At 38.5% G+C, this 18,101-nt stretch overlaps 1 protein-coding gene across 4 annotated transcripts in view; it reads right to left on the bottom strand.

Moving 5' to 3' along the window:
• Positions 1 to 18,101, bottom strand: part of ncor2 (nuclear receptor corepressor 2) — a 115,859-nt gene that overhangs the window by 42,117 nt on the left and 55,641 nt on the right. For all 4 annotated transcript variants that reach the window (XM_017306696.1, XM_017306695.1, XM_008417496.1 and 1 more), the window contains exons 8-15: positions 18,022 to 18,074; positions 12,205 to 12,271; positions 10,765 to 10,937; positions 10,561 to 10,654; positions 8,119 to 8,297; positions 7,514 to 7,568; positions 7,322 to 7,417; positions 1,719 to 1,927 (exon numbers count right to left, since the gene is read on the bottom strand). In XM_017306696.1, coding sequence (XP_017162185.1) covers positions 1,719 to 1,927; positions 7,322 to 7,417; positions 7,514 to 7,568; positions 8,119 to 8,297; positions 10,561 to 10,654; positions 10,765 to 10,937; positions 12,205 to 12,271; positions 18,022 to 18,074 — 926 coding nt within the window. The remainder of the gene's footprint in view (positions 1 to 1,718; positions 1,928 to 7,321; positions 7,418 to 7,513; positions 7,569 to 8,118; positions 8,298 to 10,560; positions 10,655 to 10,764; positions 10,938 to 12,204; positions 12,272 to 18,021; positions 18,075 to 18,101) is intronic.

Here is an 18,101-nt window from a genome sequence, read left to right on the forward strand (position 1 = left end):
GAGTCCCCAGGCCTTTCCTCAGAGCAGGGAAGCAATGGCCACTGGTTCATCAACATCACCATCATCATCTTCTTTTTCAGCCCAGATGCTTATAAATATGGGCTGGCATTGCTTGAAACAAACTGCAGGATACAACCTCAGCTGACAGCATAATAAACAACCTAACCGCAGACACAGAGATTTTAGTTCTCAGGCAACAGAAAGCCGTGATATTCCATCTGTTGTTTTTCATCCTCTGCAGGAACCCAGCCAGAAAACATTCGCTCGTTGATCACTGCATCCACCTGTCCACCCACCCAGTGCCACAAAACACACACATGCACACACACGCACAGGGATACCCGCAACATGCAGCACACAGTGTGTCAAAGTGACACCTGGTTTAATTATGGAGATTATTTTTCACAAAAAAATAAAACAGAATCCAGGATTTAAAAAAATAAAACAACAAAGAAAAAAGAGACAAGTTTCAAACTTGTGGGAGAAAGAAGATCTGGCATCACGATAAGAACCAGGAAAAGAAGCAGATAAGAAAACATTTGCCAGGGGAGAATAACCTGGCAGTAGGTTTTGAAATAAATAGATTTTAAAATTCACTCTAGCTTTCCAAAATATATCCTTTCAATGCTCCATCATATCTGAAAAATATGTGGCATGTGATTACATTATTTGGGTATTTATGGGTTAAGGTGAATAAAATCTGACTCAAAAAATAACATTGTAACAACTGACATGATACAAAGATATGCAGTGTTATTTATTTCACCTGTCAGTGGTCATAATGTTGTGCTTAATCAGTGTACACCGTTATTGTCCTTCTGCTTTCACACAAACCCCAAATAGTGAGATGTGTAGGACTGTGACTAACTATTTAGCAATCAATTATTCTGACAATTAATCGGATTTAAAAAAGTAAAAAAGTACAGATTTTTTTTATTTAACTTCTCAAGCTATTTTTTTATACAATATTAGAAATACATTTTGAAAAATGCAAATAAATAACATTTCTTTCTAAAGAAAATAAGCATTTTGCTGTTTAAAATGCAATAATATAGCTTTCCTTTGGTGAACTTCAAGCATGTGAAGCTAAAACTATGAAATTTGAGAAGATCTTAGTAGAACATATTCACAGATTAAAAGTTTTCTTTTTCATCTTAAATGAATTATTTTTGCAGTTTTGGCAAAATTACTTTTCTGAATATGGTGCTTTTTCGGTAAATGGCCCTTTCGTGTACTCCAGTTAATGATTAATCAATTACTGAGTTAGTTGATGATTATTTCAATAATCGATTAATCGTTTCAGCACTAGAGTTGTGTATGTAAATACTGCTCAGTACTACAGTTCATTCTGCCCACTTCAACAATGTGAACTATTAAAAATTATGCATCAGGCTACAGATGATCTGTGGGTAACAGCAGCATATGCAAACCAACAGTGACTTTAGAAAATCACTTAAAAGTCACCAGGAAACATTTTCTGGTGACGACAGTGGGGGAAAAAAAACATATAACCTCAGAGAGCAACTACTCAATACTTACTGCTATCCAATCAGTTAGCGGTAGATTTTTTTTATTCATTATACAGCTCTAACTCAAACTTTAGTTTTTGACTAAGTGCATGTCAGGAAATGAACAAATTTCATAACTTTAACACGGTTTTTCAGTGCCGGACAGCTTTCATTTCAGACATGATTCAGAAGAATTCAAAAGTGGCTCACTTCATTCCATCCTCCTTGTCTTCAGCTTCATTTTTCTCTTCGTCTCTCTCCCCCTCCTTCTCTTTTTCCTCCTTCTCCTTGTCGTCCTGGCTGTTCCGGTTCACTTGTTGCTGTTGTTGCTGCTGCTGCTGCTGTTGCTGCTGCTGCTGCTGTTGTTGTTGTTGCTGCTGTTGTTGTTGCTGCTGCTGCTGCTGCTGTTGCTGGCCGTGCTGCAATTAAACAACAAACATCGGAGTGCTCCAGTAAATTTCACATCTCCAAAACATTTCACGGCTGAGCGGTAGTTCATTTTAGCTGTTCGGATTCATTTTAGAGTGAATTCTGTAAAAAGCTTCGGGTTATAAATATCCAACGCGCCGGTCGCCTGAAGGGAAAAAAATATATAATAACGCGTCTCGTTAAACATCTTGGACCACCTTCAGCTTGACAGCGCGAATCATTTAGAGTAAACTTGTTTCATAAGCGAAGAGAAAAACAATTGTTTTGATGGATAAACACTTTAGACCCTCAGATCATAACACCTCGTCGAAACAATTATACCCATAAGTATTTAAATAATGATTGCATCCATTTCCACCGCTGCTTTGGCCCTGATGAGCCCATCACTCTGAAACAGAATTAATCTGGACTAATCAGGCTGCCTGACCTTTTCTAGATTGCCGCTTAGCCTCATACTTGTGCTCTCTAATAAACCGAAGCCTTTTTTTTATTAGCCTCACTAGTAAGGGGGTTTTCTTAAGGCTAGAGAGATTCATCACCTTGAATTATATTCCTATCAGCTAAAATTATCCTCATGATTAATCGTTGCAAGATCTCTGCTTGATTTAAATATTTAATATCTAAAGCGGCATTTTTTTTCACCCCAACCACATTTTTCACAATCTATTTATGAGCAAACTTCAAGTCACATCATAAGTTAAGGTGCAACAACATCTCAATTCTCTTACCCACAAATATTTTTCAAAACTTCAATTCTTCAGCAAAGATGCAATGTTTAATACTTTACCTCCACACGTCACAAGCTCCGGTCGACTGGCACTTAGATGAAACAACTTCCCCAAAGTAAGTTTCTGAACAACATAGGAACAAGAAAAACAGCCTTTTCTCTCTCACGCTTATGTGTAGAATCTTGGTTTCGCTTCGATTCAGCTATAGAATGACCGCTAACCTTCAAGCAAAATCTACAAAATGTCATAAGAAGTAAAACAAAACAGGATATGAGAGTTCCGAAATTATAGCAAGAGCATTTCTGCTGTATAACTGCACCCAGAACCACTTCCTCACCAGCTTCCTGCCTGTCTGGGCTTTCGGGGTTAGAGTTCAGACTACTACAGCTGCGCACTCAGACCAGAGAACCTTCTATGCTGCATTATCTTATTAAATTCACAATTGGTCTCTGCTAATAGCCGTCTTTGCATTAGCTGCTTCATCCAGGGAAAAACAAGCCGCCACAGTCTACCGGCACCAATACATAGACCGACTCATAGATGTTTAATGGTACGTGAACGTTAAGTGGAACAAAAGTCTCTCTCTTCCTCTGTCATCACTGAGGCCCAGAAACCCCATGAAATAATCTCCCCAGGGCTGATCTAGTGACCGCCCATAGAGAGGGACTGAGCACTTTGACTCAGTTTCTCTCCGGCTCATGCAATCTACAGCAATGCACTTTCACTTCCTCCTCTGAGCACACCTTTTCCGTCACAGTGAGCTCATTAGATGTGACAAAACATGTGGAGCGAACGTCAAAGTTCAGACTTCATCAGGAAGGCCAGGAGACGTCACAATACACCCAGAACGAAAAGGTCGTGAGCAAATTAAAATGTAGCCGTTGCCACTGCGTCTGATGAATGGCTTCAGATGAACAGGCACACAATGTGGACGGTTTAAGGAGAAAAAAAAAAGTGTAGAAATGCAATTGGCAAAAAATAATGAGCTTTGACAGAATACCTCAAAATTTCGAAGTCTTCTCAGACCAGCTTACCTTGTTTTAGGTCCGTCAGAATAAGCAATGCTAACGTCACAGTAAGTACAGAAGTAATGTGTCGAAAATGTATTTATTGATGTCTTCAAAATCAAAAGTTTACATAAATGTTCTCACTGGTATGCTTTTTCAGATCTGTCCACAAATTATCTAGAGGACTGATAGGAGTTTTGTGATGGCCACAACAAAATATTGACTTTATTGACCTTAAGCCACTTTGTAACCACCATGGCTGTGTGCCGAGGTCAATTTCCTGTTTGCGTCTCAACTTTAACATCCAGGCTGATGTGTGTAAATGTTACTTCAATATTTCCACCATAATGTTCTTTCTTCACAATGCAGGATTTCCCCCAGTGTATTATAAGCCTGGCGGCCCGCCATGTTTTACTAGCCCTGCCGCCAGGCTAAGCGTTGCTTGTTTACGTTACTAGGAAAATAAAAATAAAATTAAAAAATCTTTTTTTTCTTTTAAAGCCGGGCTTCAAGCGTCCATTTTGCTCTTAGCATTTCACCAGCAGAGCAGATTTATTCCTAAATGATAGGTTTATAGTTTATGCATTTAAACCCGAAAGCACACGGAACAATCACACAGCTGGCGCCTCTGCGCTTTACCTCGTGTGCTGCTGTTGCTTTACCTCAGCGGGATCGCGCGCGCCTCCTTTCACTCAAACTGGACACAGGCTGACCTGTATGGATATTTACATAAACCTACTGTGAGGAATTATGATCCTTTGGAGAACTCTAGGTAAGAGTTTAAACCAGCCGCGTTAGCCCTGGTTGTGCAGCTCTATGTGAACCACAGGAATAACTTGTAGCGAATTCAGAGGTCGCATTGTGGAGGGGTGAGAATGATTCATCTTTGTGAACGAACAATTATATGCTGCGTTTACATCTCAACGCGCTGCCCAGCGTGGGGCTCTGTGTCTGTCTTCCCTGTAAAGTTTATGTCTATGATCCCGGTTTGCTGGAGAGTTTGTGGATAACGAGCAGCGCTAACCTCATCATGCAGGTTCAGCCTGATGAGGAGCTTTCGCGCTCTCCTCGGAGTCACGCATCACGCTGATTTTATATTATTTTATTATTATTTTTAGTATTATTTTTCCGGTTACACGATGCATCAAACCATATCAAATGCGCTGTCTACTTAGAGTTAATACGCGCGGCCACACGGAGATCTGAAAAACTCGTCCCAAAAACTCGACCAACCAGAATAGTCTCTGTGACGCTTATTAAAAATTCAACAGACACAAAATGAAAGAGCTACTAAAGCCACATTAGCAGCATTGAATTAAATCTCCCGTTTGTTGCACAGTGCAGCGGATTACCTCATCATGCAGGGCCGGTCCAAGGCTCTATGAGGCCTTGAGCAGAATCTGACTTAGGGGCCCCTTTTGTTGCTAAAAACATCAGCACCTCTAACAGCTTTTGTGTTAGATTTTGTGAAATATAGGAGAAGGGAGTAGTTTAATTGGTCAGTCTAAAAAGCAATAAGTTATCGCAGTTTACCAATTTGTATTTGTAAATTCAAAGATTAAACTCACAGCATCAGATTGTTGCTATGGTAACAAAACAATTTATAACTATGAATATTGTTATTTGAAGTTTTACAAAGCAAACTTGCCAGCTTCTTAAAATCTTGTATTTAAATGTTAAACAATTTAAAATCATTTAATGTATGTATGCCTAAACAATTTAATACAATTTAACAGCATTGATAATCTCAATAAACAAGTGTTACATTAAATGTATCTGTGGTCTGTTTTAAAATTTTAGCGTTTATGGGGCCCCTGAAGCCCTTGGGGGCCTGGTGGACCTGCTGACTTAATTTGGATTAAACAGAAGTGCAAATTTGTTATTTTTAGACTAGTTGTGGGTTTAAATGGCATTTCACTGGAGATCTTTTCCCATAACATATAATTTACACAGTAATACTTTTACATTTCCTGTCAACTTAACTTCTTTTAATACAAAAACGCGGTGGACCGCCGGTGGACCGCCTTGACGCCCCGACCACCGGGCTTAGCAAGTTTTCTGGGGTAAACCCTGCAATGCTTTCTATTTTATGAAGCGTACCAGTTCCTCCTGCAGCAAACTAATCCAACACAAATGCTGCTGGCACTCTGATACTTCACCGCTGAGAGGTGTTCTCCTTTTTTGTTTTTCTTTTTTTTTACAAATATAACAATGGTCCTTATGCCCCAACAGTTGCACTTTAGTTTCATCAGACCACATGACGTGTCCAAAAATTAAGATCTTTGTTGCAAACTGCAATCTGGGCTTTTTGCGTTTCTCCTGGGTCAATGGCTTCCTCCTGGTTGAGTGACCTTTCAGCCCATGTCGGTTCACTGTGAATAGTGACACCGTCTTACCAGCCTCTTCACCGGGTCTTTGGCTTTTATTCTGGGGCCAATTCCCACATTTTGGACCAAAATACTTTAATCTCAGTGACACAGAACTCGTCTTCTTCCTGATATGATGGTTGGTTAGTCCCATCATGTCTTGACTACAACGTATAATTGTTTGAACAGATGAACGTGGCACCTTCAAGCGTCTGGAAAATCCTCCTAAGCATGAACCAGACTGGTCCAATCTGCTTCCTGATATCTCAGCTGATTTCTTTTGACTTTCCCATTGTGTCAAGCATGAAGGTAGCATTTTGAGGTGAGGCTTTAAAGTACATCCACAGGTGCGACTCCAAGGAACTCAGATGTGTCAGTTTCTAAAGCCATGACATCATCATCTGGGCTTTCCCTCGTTGGTTGGTTAAAGAGGCCGTTATCATTCTTGAAGACATTCATAAATACATATGTGACGTATTCTTTCCCTCGTTATTTTTGGTGTTTAGTAAATGAAGATTATTTTTGGTGGTTCAAGAGGAATTTGGCCTGATAATTTTCCTTCCAGTTTACAGTTTTGCCCTACATTGCATCAGTCTGTCACATAGAGTCCAATAAAGTCCACTGAATTCTGTGATTGTGGCATGACAATCTGTGAAAAAGCTCCAAGAATATAGTTCATATTTCAAAATCCGGTGTTTTTGACTAAACTCCCAGAGGGTTAGTGTCCCAGTTAAATGATGTTTAACTGAAGTCCTAAAAGGGGTGCGGGTTTTATGTTTTTATGTTTTGTTTTTTTTTTTAAATCTCTCTCACTGTTTATTCAATGTCACATGCTGTTTTTATTTTAATTATGTAAAGCACTTTGAAATGCCTTGCTGCTGAAATGTGTTATACAAATAAAATTTGATTGATTGATTCTGTAGCTCAATATTTTACAACACACCAAAAAAAGGTGTTTTCGCAAATGTTTAAGAAGGTTGTAAATGATTCGAAACATTTTCCATCCTGTTCCTTTGCATATAAATGCAGTCCAGCTTTCTGTTAGTAAAAAAAAAAATCATCAAATATGTTGCTAATTTTTGCCAAGTGTGTTTAAGAACAGGGAATATCATGACTTTCAGAGTAGTAAGTTACATAGTAAATAAGCTTCATATCCACCAGCTAATGACCAGCGACAGCAGTATATGAATTTATTTTCAGCCTCAGGAAACCTGTACATGTACGCAATATTAACATAATGCTTCCCAGTCGGATGAAAATGTGATTTTAAGAGGTGATAGTACCAGAGATCTCCCTCGGCGTCGATTCCTCCGCACTATGTTCTTGTAGTTTTCATTCTTTTTGGTCAGGTAGTAAAAGAGCACACACTCTGCCACCGTCTGAAATGCAAATGTAAAGGTTTTCACTTCCTCTGAACACAAAATCACTCCAAAAATAGCAAAAAAGAAAAAAATTAAGAAAAAGGCATTTCATACCTTTCTCTCTAGAAAAGAAGCGATCAGGCCAAAGTTTTTGGGATGCTGGATGAACCTTTAACAGGAGAACAAAGCTGATCAGATTTAAATCGTCTGAGCTTCCAGAGTAAGACAACAAAAAAAATCCACAACATAAAAAAAAGAGAAACATAAAAGTTCATTTAAATTATCTTAGATGCGGAAAGAAACATCCCAGATGACAGTTACTGGTGAAGGCAGTAAGAGTTTGTTTTTGGCGAGTGTGACCCAAAGAGGAAACTAGAGCTCTTTGTATGTGGGTAACTTAAAAGTCACCAGTTTTACTGTGTGGTCTTGATTTGATTTGGTAGCTCCAAGCCTCCTCTCAGTTCTCACGAAAGGGGAAGATTCACTTCCTTAGCAAAAAAAACAAAAAAACAACAACAACAAAAACCCTCACTGACCCATTATTGGTTACGCAAATTTTATAGGGAGTATGGCACGTTAAAACCTGTGGCGTAAGACGCCGCTGCCAAGAACTTTGTGTAAGGAGCTTAAGTCGACTCATGTGGCATCTGACCAGAGAGAAAAGATTTTACCGGTAATAATTATAATAACTGGGGGTGGGGGGGGGAGATTTTTCTCACTTCTCTCGGAAAGTGTCCCTCTCCTGCTCGCTCCACATGTTCATGACCTGCCGGTCCTTGTAAACCTTCATGGGGTCGTCCATCAGCCCATTCATGTTGATGAACTTGATGCGCTGCTGCTCGGCGTCGAACAGCATAGGGGGGATGACGGCCAGCTGCCGCATTTGCTTCTCCGTGTTCTGCACGTGCCACATAGACGGGAAAGAGAAAGCAAAGAAAATCCTGGAGTAAACAGACTGCTGCTGAAAGAGAAACCACTTCTGTTTTTGTAAAGACATGGCCCCTTTTAAAACCAATGAATTAATAGGAGAAAAGCCATTGATTTATTTTCTGTTTATAATTTAGTCATCAGCACAACCCTGTAGGAGTAGAGATTTTTTCTTTAAAATAAGCTTTCTTAGATGTTTTTTTTCTTTAAACCTGAGCATAATAAATGCAGAAAGGAAGAATGTTCACATATTTATTTGCACAGTTGTGGTTTCTAGTGTCAAGGAGAAAAACAGAAGTTTATAAAGATGTTTTTTTTATATATTTTCAGTTAAACACTGTTATGTACTGTAGAGTTAAAAAACATAACAGAACCACTAAGTTCCCATTATGACCAGTCAGCTCTACTGCTGACTAAGCAGGTTGTGAAATGCACTGTGATCGATATCAGGGCTTGAAAAGAACAACGAAATGATGCAACACTACAGTCTAAGCAGTTTGATAAACTTAAGCAATAAAAAATCTTTAACATGAGGCTGGATCTTAGATGGTAAATGAGAGTAAAGATGTTAAATTGGGAAGACATTCAGCTTTACATTTCCACCCCAAAATGTTAGAAAACGAACGTGAATCAACTTGAAACCTCAAGAAATTTTGGATTTATTGACATTAATTGTGTGTAGTGGTTACAAAAACTCTCCTTTTGAAAACTCCACAGTTTCCCCAGTCAGATTTTCTCAAATCATATTTTGGACACAAGAACAGCTAGCCGTAGATAAACTCTTAAATTCCTTTGATTAATTGCAATCCTTTAGAGAGCTTAGAGGAAACCAATGATTAGGGTGATGCAATGAGGCCTTCCAAACTTAAACACGTGGAGCTCAAAAAACAAAGATAAAGCCATCAAAAACCAAAGTGGGAACAAAGAAAAAAGCTGGTCAGTAATAAGAATATGAGGAAGATTTAATTGCTGCAATGCCAACAAAGTTTTTTTTTCTTTTTTTCCAATGACTGATTTATTATTGAACCAGCCATTATTAGTACATTGTAGACAAAAGCCTAGCTTTTTCTCACAAAATTGAGAGCAAGTCTGTGTTTCTTATACTTAATTTATTAATATTTACATAAAAGTTAGATGACTTCATTTGTGTATTTGAATGTAAGTACGGTGAAACAATGAGTCAGCTTGAGTGAGTGGGTTTAAACTGAGATGAGTTGCATCAAAATGCTGGAAATGTCTGGCAGCCTGCCATCAGAAATCTCCATCACTGCTTCCTGCCGCATTAAAGAGAACTATCTGTTTACAAGCCTGTTTCCTAAGGTAGAGCTCTGCCTTGCTAAATTAATCTTCCTGCAGTAAAAATGAGAAATATTCTTGTGAAAACTCATCCTTTGATTTATTTTATCAAATATTTTTTACAAAATTACAGTTTTACAAAATTATTTTTGCAATTTAGACTCTTAGCAGCAAACTGGTTCAAACTATATTATAACAATTAAATAAATAGTGTTTTAACTCAGTTAGGGTAGGGCAATTTGGCTTAAAAATAAAATCCCCAATTTTTTTTTTTTTTTACACTAAAATCTCAATTTTAGATTTTAGTTATAAAAAAAACAAATTCTTTGCTTCGCTTCTGAAAAAGAAATTACAAATAACAGAAAATATTTTCAATCTTCCAGATAAATAGAAGCTGTCAAACAGGCTTGCTTGACAAGACGTGTGGGCTTTGGATCCTGATAGTATGAACTATGAAATCCCAAAATATCCAGATTTTCCCAAAATTAAAATTTCAAAAACAAAAAATTTGATCAATAAATTCAATTTCTTGCCCGGTTCCACTGTCAGCTTAACAAACTTGAGGTTTAGATCATATTTCAAGGAGAACTCTACCAACAACAAGAACTTTGAAGCACAACATGGAAACTAGAGAGAAACTGATCGTTATGGGTGAGAAAATGTATAAATGGTTTAAAGTCACACAGTCTGGTCTCCAATGATTGTAAAAAAAAGAAAGAAAAAAAAATTAAAAACAGGATGTCTGAAAACTTCAAAAATAAGTTACAAGTTTGTAACTGAGTATAAGGACTCCAAAACTTCAACTGCCTACGGATTAGGCAAAGTGAGCATTCTGAACAAAACTTACCTTTCTCTTGCAGAGTCGCATTTCAACCCAAACAGTTGCCAAAGGGCAATTTCAGGTGGAGGTCAAACCAACTTTAACAGAAAGAGCTTACCTCATGCTCTGATATTCCATCAATGATTTCGGAGACTTCATGTTCGCTGCGGGCTGCGGATGAGGTGAGGCCACCTCCTCGCTGCCCAACGCGGCTGCAGACACACAAACACAGAAATCCTGTTGGTGATTCTTCAGAACGGCGGCCATAGCAGAGCACCTGTAGGCGGTTGCGCTCTGCTGCGCGTCTAGAACGAAATCCCACCTCTGCATTCGTTCCTGCATCTCTCTCTGCTTGCGGATCTCTGGGAACTGCTTTTCGTAGTACTCCCGCACCTTGCTCTCCTTGGCCCGGCGCCGCGGGTTGTTTTCAATGCGCTCCACTTTCTTCTCCCAGGCCTCCATTAGCTGGTCATACCGCTGGCAGAACTTCTGCTCCTGCAAGATTGGATCGAGAAAATAACTCTGAGGAAGCAGAGCGACACGCTGAATGTTCCAGGCCAAAAACGATTGATCAAATTCATTTAATTAATTGTGATTAATTAATTTTGTTTAATTCTGATTGTTTATTGAAATAATCGTCAAGTAATTTGGTAACTTGACGATTAATTTGGTTAACTGAAGTATCCAGATTTTTTATTTTTTTTAAATGCCGTTTCATTAAAGAACATACTGGGAGCAGTAGATAAGCTAAAACGATTCAAAAAATTGGAATTTAAGACAAAAACTCTTTGGAAATATGCTCCATTAAAAAATCCTTAAGTGGCATAGTTTCAGCTTAAGTTAATTTAAATTCTGTTAAAAAAAACACTCCTTCTAAGGCCCGTTTACTTTTACTAAAAAAATTACAAACAGCATTTCTTTAGCTGTAGATACATCCTTTGTGACAAATGATCAATAGTACACTAATGGAATGCTCTTTTATTTTATTTTTTTAAGGAATTGAATTAGTTGCCTCTTTGCATCACTTAATGTATTAAAAAGGTGTAAAAAAGCTTAAGTGGTGAAATGAAAAATCTGCAGAATGTGCCAATTTTATTTATCCGTCAGAATAAGCAACAAAATAATTGATCACTGAAATAATCATTAGTTTGCAGCCCTAAAATGTTTAATGCAGAGTGAGGATTTGGAGCAGAGGTCTGGCAGACAGAAGGTGCAGTTTTCCTGCCTCCATCACAGACAACCTATTAACCCTGGTGGAGACGTGACCCTCGGAGGGCCCATAAACTACACGGCGATATCTCTGCACATACAGCTGCCTCCCCCACAACATGAGAGGAGAGCAGACACTTACCCATGGCTCAGACTTTCATTCTGTCTTGCATCAAATACGTTTAAAAGAGGAAAAGCATCAATTTAGCAGACATTTGACGACTGATTCGCAAAAATCCTTTATTTTTTTAGCCATGCTTTTTGGATTTCATTTACCGACGACGCCAATCAAAAAACATCAACGTTTCAAAAAGCTCACTACGGAGTTTGGCTGAAAATTAATTCAAAAGACATGGGGAAATCTTTTTCTATTCATTTTCTGCTTTCCCAGAGACCTGAAGAGAGCGTTTTATCTTTTTTTTTTTTTTTCTCTTTCACTCTTCGGCAGGTCTAAAATGGCCACTCACTTCGAGGAGCAGCTGGCCCGGTTTCACACCAGTCATTTGTCATTGGCCGAGTCCCAGCTGAGTCACAAACGGAGTTTTCTACTTACCCACTGCTTACGAGCGTGGTTTCTCCTTTTGAAATATAAGATGAGCTTCTTCCTCATGGCGTGGTTTCTAAATGGATAAAAGAGGAAAGTTAGGAATACACCACATGACACTGAAACAGAAACAGTCTATATGTCAACGGCTGGACTTTACATTCGTCACATCTTCCTCTTCCATGTCTATTGAAGTTTTCCCAATTGATTTTATTAAGAGATTTCATGTGACAAACAAACACAAAGCAACATGCTGGTAGATGATAAATGATTTTCAAGGTTTTGCTAATAAAATCTGAAAGGTGTGGAAATTAGCGAGGTCAAATTTATCATGATGTCAATAGATTTATTGCGACAAGCTTAACTGCAACATCCCGAAATAAAACAAATGCAGGCAGTATGTTTTGTTTTAGTAAAAACTATCAGCAATTTTTGTTCCACTTCTCAATTAAACTAACTTTATCTAGCTCGTACAAAACCACAATGAAAAAAATATATATTTCATTGCTCCTTCCAAATATAGTGTGAAGCATTTTGACTGCTGTGAGGCAGCATATTTGCACGTTTCAACCTCAGTTCTTTGCAGCATGAATGGTAAAAAAAAAAAAAAAAAAAACAATCTTACAATACACTTTCACATGAACAGAAACGACGCTGGTCCTCGAGTGCAGCCGCTCGATAAACTCAATCTTGCTCCTGGGTGGAAGGGACAGCGAGGGGAGCCAAACTTATAAAACTTGTCTGCATTTGGAACGGCAGACTCGCAGCTTCAAATAAAGGTCAAGGCCAGTAATCTCCTTAGGCAGCTGCTCGGTTTGTCTCTTTCTTCGCTGCAAGACAAGGTTTTATTCCTGACACTTAATCTGTCACTTGTAAGGTCATGCTCTCCACTGATTAATGTAATCTTAGTCTATGTTAGACACTTCGGCTGAGCTGCTGGTTCCCGCTGGACCGAGACAAGGACACATGACTTACAAAAAAAAAAAAAAAGGGTGCCATCCATCGGTGTATGAGGAAATTTCAACATAATATGGCTTTTATGAAGGGGAATGAGCATGCAAAGACTTGCCTCATCTAAAAAAAAAAAATCTGATTTCTAGAAATAATTACATATGCTGAGCCATGCATGAATTTGCAGCAGGAAAAATAACTAATTGCAGCTGCATAGAGGTGATATACCCATGAGCGCGCGCGCGCACACACACGCACGCACAAAAATTAAATCCAACCCTGATAAAGTACATCTTCTCAAAAGACAGAGATGGTATTGTCCTCCCTCTGCACAACAGATGGCAAAAGACGAGATTAGCAGCCCCGTAACTCTGCAAAAAGGTTCCCTTTGTCCCGCTCTAAGCCCGGGTGCTTTCTAAGATATCGGAGAACTCTGTAATTTGGCATAATACTTAAAAAAAAACACAAAAGCTGATGAAAGATTCTTTATATGCAGGCTTGCGATAGATGTTTTGCAGTTGTTTTTGCTCAGGCTTGCTAGATAAGCAAAAAAAAAAGGAGAAAAAAAAAAAGGCTTGAACTTCAAAGTTCTGTCCTCAGCGTGTGCAGTTACGCAGGGATGTCGGTCTACTTTTCATCAGCTGACTGTGAGTGTGTGTGTGCGGCAAGCGAACCGGGAGGAGGGGTTTGGGCTCGCAGAGATCCACAGAGATATCGGTAGCCATCGCTGCCGGCGGGGATCAATGCCAAACTTATCAAACCGGTTAACAAAACAAAGAAGCTAATTGTGCTCAGTCAAACTGACACGCTGGGATTTAATAACGCGCGCACAAAGACGGAGTGAAAGCGGTTTTCAGTTAATTGCTTTGAGGCAATAATACTGATCAAACGGCACGGGGATCAAAAGGAGTGAAGACGGCAGTGAGCGGTTAATAGTTCAGGATTGTCTTGTGGTATGCCGCTGTGCCCGAGCTGCACTGTCAGTGGTGGAAGAGAAACCCCATGACAACCTTCAGATGTGTCTACATGAGTTAAAGTATTCTTAAAAAACTTCACATGGATGAAACTTTTAGTCACCGATGCTGAGAAAAAAAGCATCCTGCTTTTAAATCAAATTTTTTTTTAGTCACCAGATAAAAATGTGACATTTTCCATCAAATTAGGCTTTTTTGTTGTTTTTTAAAAAAAAATAATTTGTAATTCTGTAACACAAAAAAAGAACGTCCATGTCTGCAGTCTCATGCAAGAATAGAGTTTAGGAGAACTCCAAGGCTTCGTTCACGGCAGGTGTTGATGCTCAATTCTGATTTTTGGCTGAAATCCTTTTTTCTCATCATTGATTCTACCAATTAAACTCCACTGCAATAGACGTCACATAGCAGCGTACCGTTTACGGAAGTAGCAATGGGTGGATCCATTTATGGAATGATTTTAAAGTTTATTCACCAATGGGAGCAGACGGCATCGTCACAAGATCATAAGGCGAGGGAAGCTACTAAGAAAGAAAGCAAAACTAATAGCAATGTATTTTTGTGGAGCAGCAACTGCAACTTCTATAGAAAAGTCTGTTTGGATGTGTCGTCAGAGCCAAGAGTGGTGGGGTTGTGACGTGATGTGCTTCACCGGCACACTTCCTTCATAAGCTCATAATTATCGTTTACATCTGGGTTTACAGTGCAACTTCTTCTGGTGCAGAATTATGACGCAGGTCTCACAATAATGACAAACAAAACGCGACATGATCGTTCAGACTGCAGGTCAAATACACATCCGATTTACTACCACATATGGAAATGGCACAGATTAGATTTTTTTATGGATGAAAAGATCACAATTAGGTCGTTCAGAGTGCCGTGAAAAATTCTGATATGAACCAAAAAAAACGAGTGAATTTGCCTCACATTTACCTACTGTGAGAACGCAGGCTAAGTCACTGCAAAGTAAGATTGGCCTATCACAAAAAGACATGTTGCTGGACAATAAACTGTCCCAGAAGTTATTGCAATAAATGATAATGTTGTTTGAGACAATTTCCAAGCAATATAATGTAATGGCATAATAATGCAAGAGTACATTTTCAAAGATCAATACATTTTACACTCTTATGAACATTTAACACTGGAAACCTTTTAAAAATATCCGATATAAACAAACCAACAGAAACAACAAATAAAGTGAATGATTAAGTCTGTCAACAAAATTGTCCTCCAAAAAACAAACCAAAAAAAGGGCTAATTGAGATCTTGAGAGTTTTGTCATTCAGTTTTTGGTAGAAAGAGAGAGAGAGGGTAAAACGATAAATCATGCAAATAGAAATGATTGAGCTTGTTTTAATTTATCATGCGATTAATTGATTTACTGCTTATTGCGACAGGCCTAAGATGACTAAACAGTCGACTAGATAGAAATCTGACAGAGCAATCAATGACTAAAATAATCATTAATTACAGCCCGAGTCACGCCCACATGTAATCCTGACTGATGCTTTTTGTTAGTAATCATGGCCACGAACACACAGGAACTGCTCGAGTTATTCTGACATGCTGTAGTTGATTATCTGGACATCAGAATACGACGGTCGTCCCTAATTTTGATATTTCTTAAACAGTCCAGCTGTTTCCTCCCTCAGTCACATGTCGTCATGTTAAACAGTCTCATGTGGTCTGTTGTCTGCTGCTCCTCATCTCTTGTCCTGAGATCACATCGTTTTCTGAAAATCTATCAAAATTTCAGAGAGTCAGCGGTAAACACATGCAGACGCTGGCCACGGTATGACAAATGTATTTGTTATACTTCATTTAACACCCAAGTGTAAATTAAATAAGTGTTAGTCTGGCCCATAACTTTGAAAATAAACGACTGAAAAATGTGTCCCGTTATTAACACTGCAGCTTTAAGTGATAATCATAATCACAAGCCAACAAAATACACACTGTTGTCAAAACGGGGAAAGTTTCTGCAGCCTTAAGTTACATTTTAAAGGTCATCAAAACATGAGAGCGAGCCCTTCTTCGCATCACATGATCATTCTTTAAACCCCGGCTAAAACAAGGGTAGACCACACAGTGCATTTGTTTCAATAAATCCTTCCTCATACTAAATCAACACATAATCGTGTAAAACTCTAAATATGAACATCCAACATGTTTGTAGAAAACGGAAAAGCCACCAGGAGACAAGAGTTCAATAGCCCACCCAGTTCTTTATTATAAACCCCAGTTATGTAGCCCTACAGACCTAATTACATCACAGCTGTGTTGTCTGAATGAACAAGATGTTGCACATTTGACACTAAAGGGAGGAGTGGGACACATGAGCATGATTGGACATTAAACAGGCAGCTGAAATATGATTATTCCCACAAGTTTTACAGTACAACATGGGCAAGCCCTACATGATGGGCTCCAAATGTCAGAGAGACAGAGTAACCAAGCAACAAAGCAACAAATTTTTCAACAACGCCGAGTGAGCGTCTTCGTGGGAAAGCTTCTCTCTGTCCTTGAAGTGAACATCGGAAATTGGCCAACGTCTTACCCAAGGACACAGTGACACAGAGGGACAAGATGCACAGCAGGCACAGAGGCAACCAAACAGGCACCAAGAGTTGTTAGAAACAACAAAACCAAACTTAAAAAAAAACACTATTGTTAACTTAATTGTGGATATTAAATTATTAGGGATGCATGACACCCCAAATTAAAGTCACCTTCATCAACCAATGTTAGTAATTTTTTTTTTGACATATCAATATTAATGTGATTTCTAAAACTGGGCTAATATTAATAGCAGATATCTGCTTCCATCTTACTGCCATTTGTGTGTGTATTTTGGGAGGGGGAGGAGTTTGGTAATGTGGGATTTGTTTGAGCATATAAAAGTGATGGTGATGCAGCACAAGATTGTGGGGATTTTAAGCAGAAGGAGAGAATTGTTGTTTTTGGGTTTTAAAAAAAAATACAAATCCAGGAATCTTTATGCATTACAACAGATCCTTCCTCCCTGCATCACTGCTCCCAACAATATGTGTTTACATCCCTGCTGTCATTTGCAGTTTTTCTCATTTAAAATAAAATTTCTGCTGATATTTGCACTTTTCTGTTTGTAGTATTTTCATTTATTCCAATAGTTTTTTTTAGCACAAATACACATGTACATTTTGCAATGTTTTTTTTTTAAATTACCCTACTCAGCTGCACAGAGCCTGCAGTTTTCACAGCTACACTCATAAATTTACAAGTCCTTACTGCACAGTAAGTTGTTCTTAATTCAGCATATATATACACACACACACACACACACACACACACACACCCACACCCACACACACACACACGTTTTCCTCACAATATTGCTAAATTTAGCAGAAATTTAGCAAAATACATTGTTTTGCTGTTCTGTAAAATGTAACAATGGAAAAACAAACTGATAGTAGCTAGCTAGTCAAGCTATCTGCTCAGGTAGCCAGTCTGTAGTCAGCTGCTTAATAAACATGTTGCCAGCAGCTTCTAAACTATTATCTTGAAATAGTATTACCTTCATAAGAGGGATAGGTGGCGCTATCCTGCCTAGATCTGATCAACAACATGCAACAAGTGAAGGAAGGTGGGAGTGCTACCTTACGAAAGGGAGAACACAAATTACAGCACTTTCTCTGCCATGTCTTCTAAAATAGAAAAAAAAACTTCAAAATATACGAAGAGTATGCTAAAAGTGTTAATGCTCTTGAAACCATTACTTGCCATAGTTGTACTACGACACAGCTAGTCGGCTGATTTCAGATGTCTTCAATGTATAGTTGAGGATGCAATTCTCTTTTTAAATGAACCCAACATTAGATAAATACTGTAAATATGACAAATGTGGAGTAAGACTTACATCTTGATGTTCTCATGGTATTGTTTGGTATCAGATGGCTGATTGTACAGAGGCTGCAACAACAGGACAAAAAATAAAAA

This window comes from Poecilia reticulata, linkage group LG9, assembly GCF_000633615.1.
Source record: "Poecilia reticulata strain Guanapo linkage group LG9, Guppy_female_1.0+MT, whole genome shotgun sequence".
NCBI lineage: Eukaryota > Metazoa > Chordata > Actinopteri > Cyprinodontiformes > Poeciliidae > Poecilia > Poecilia reticulata.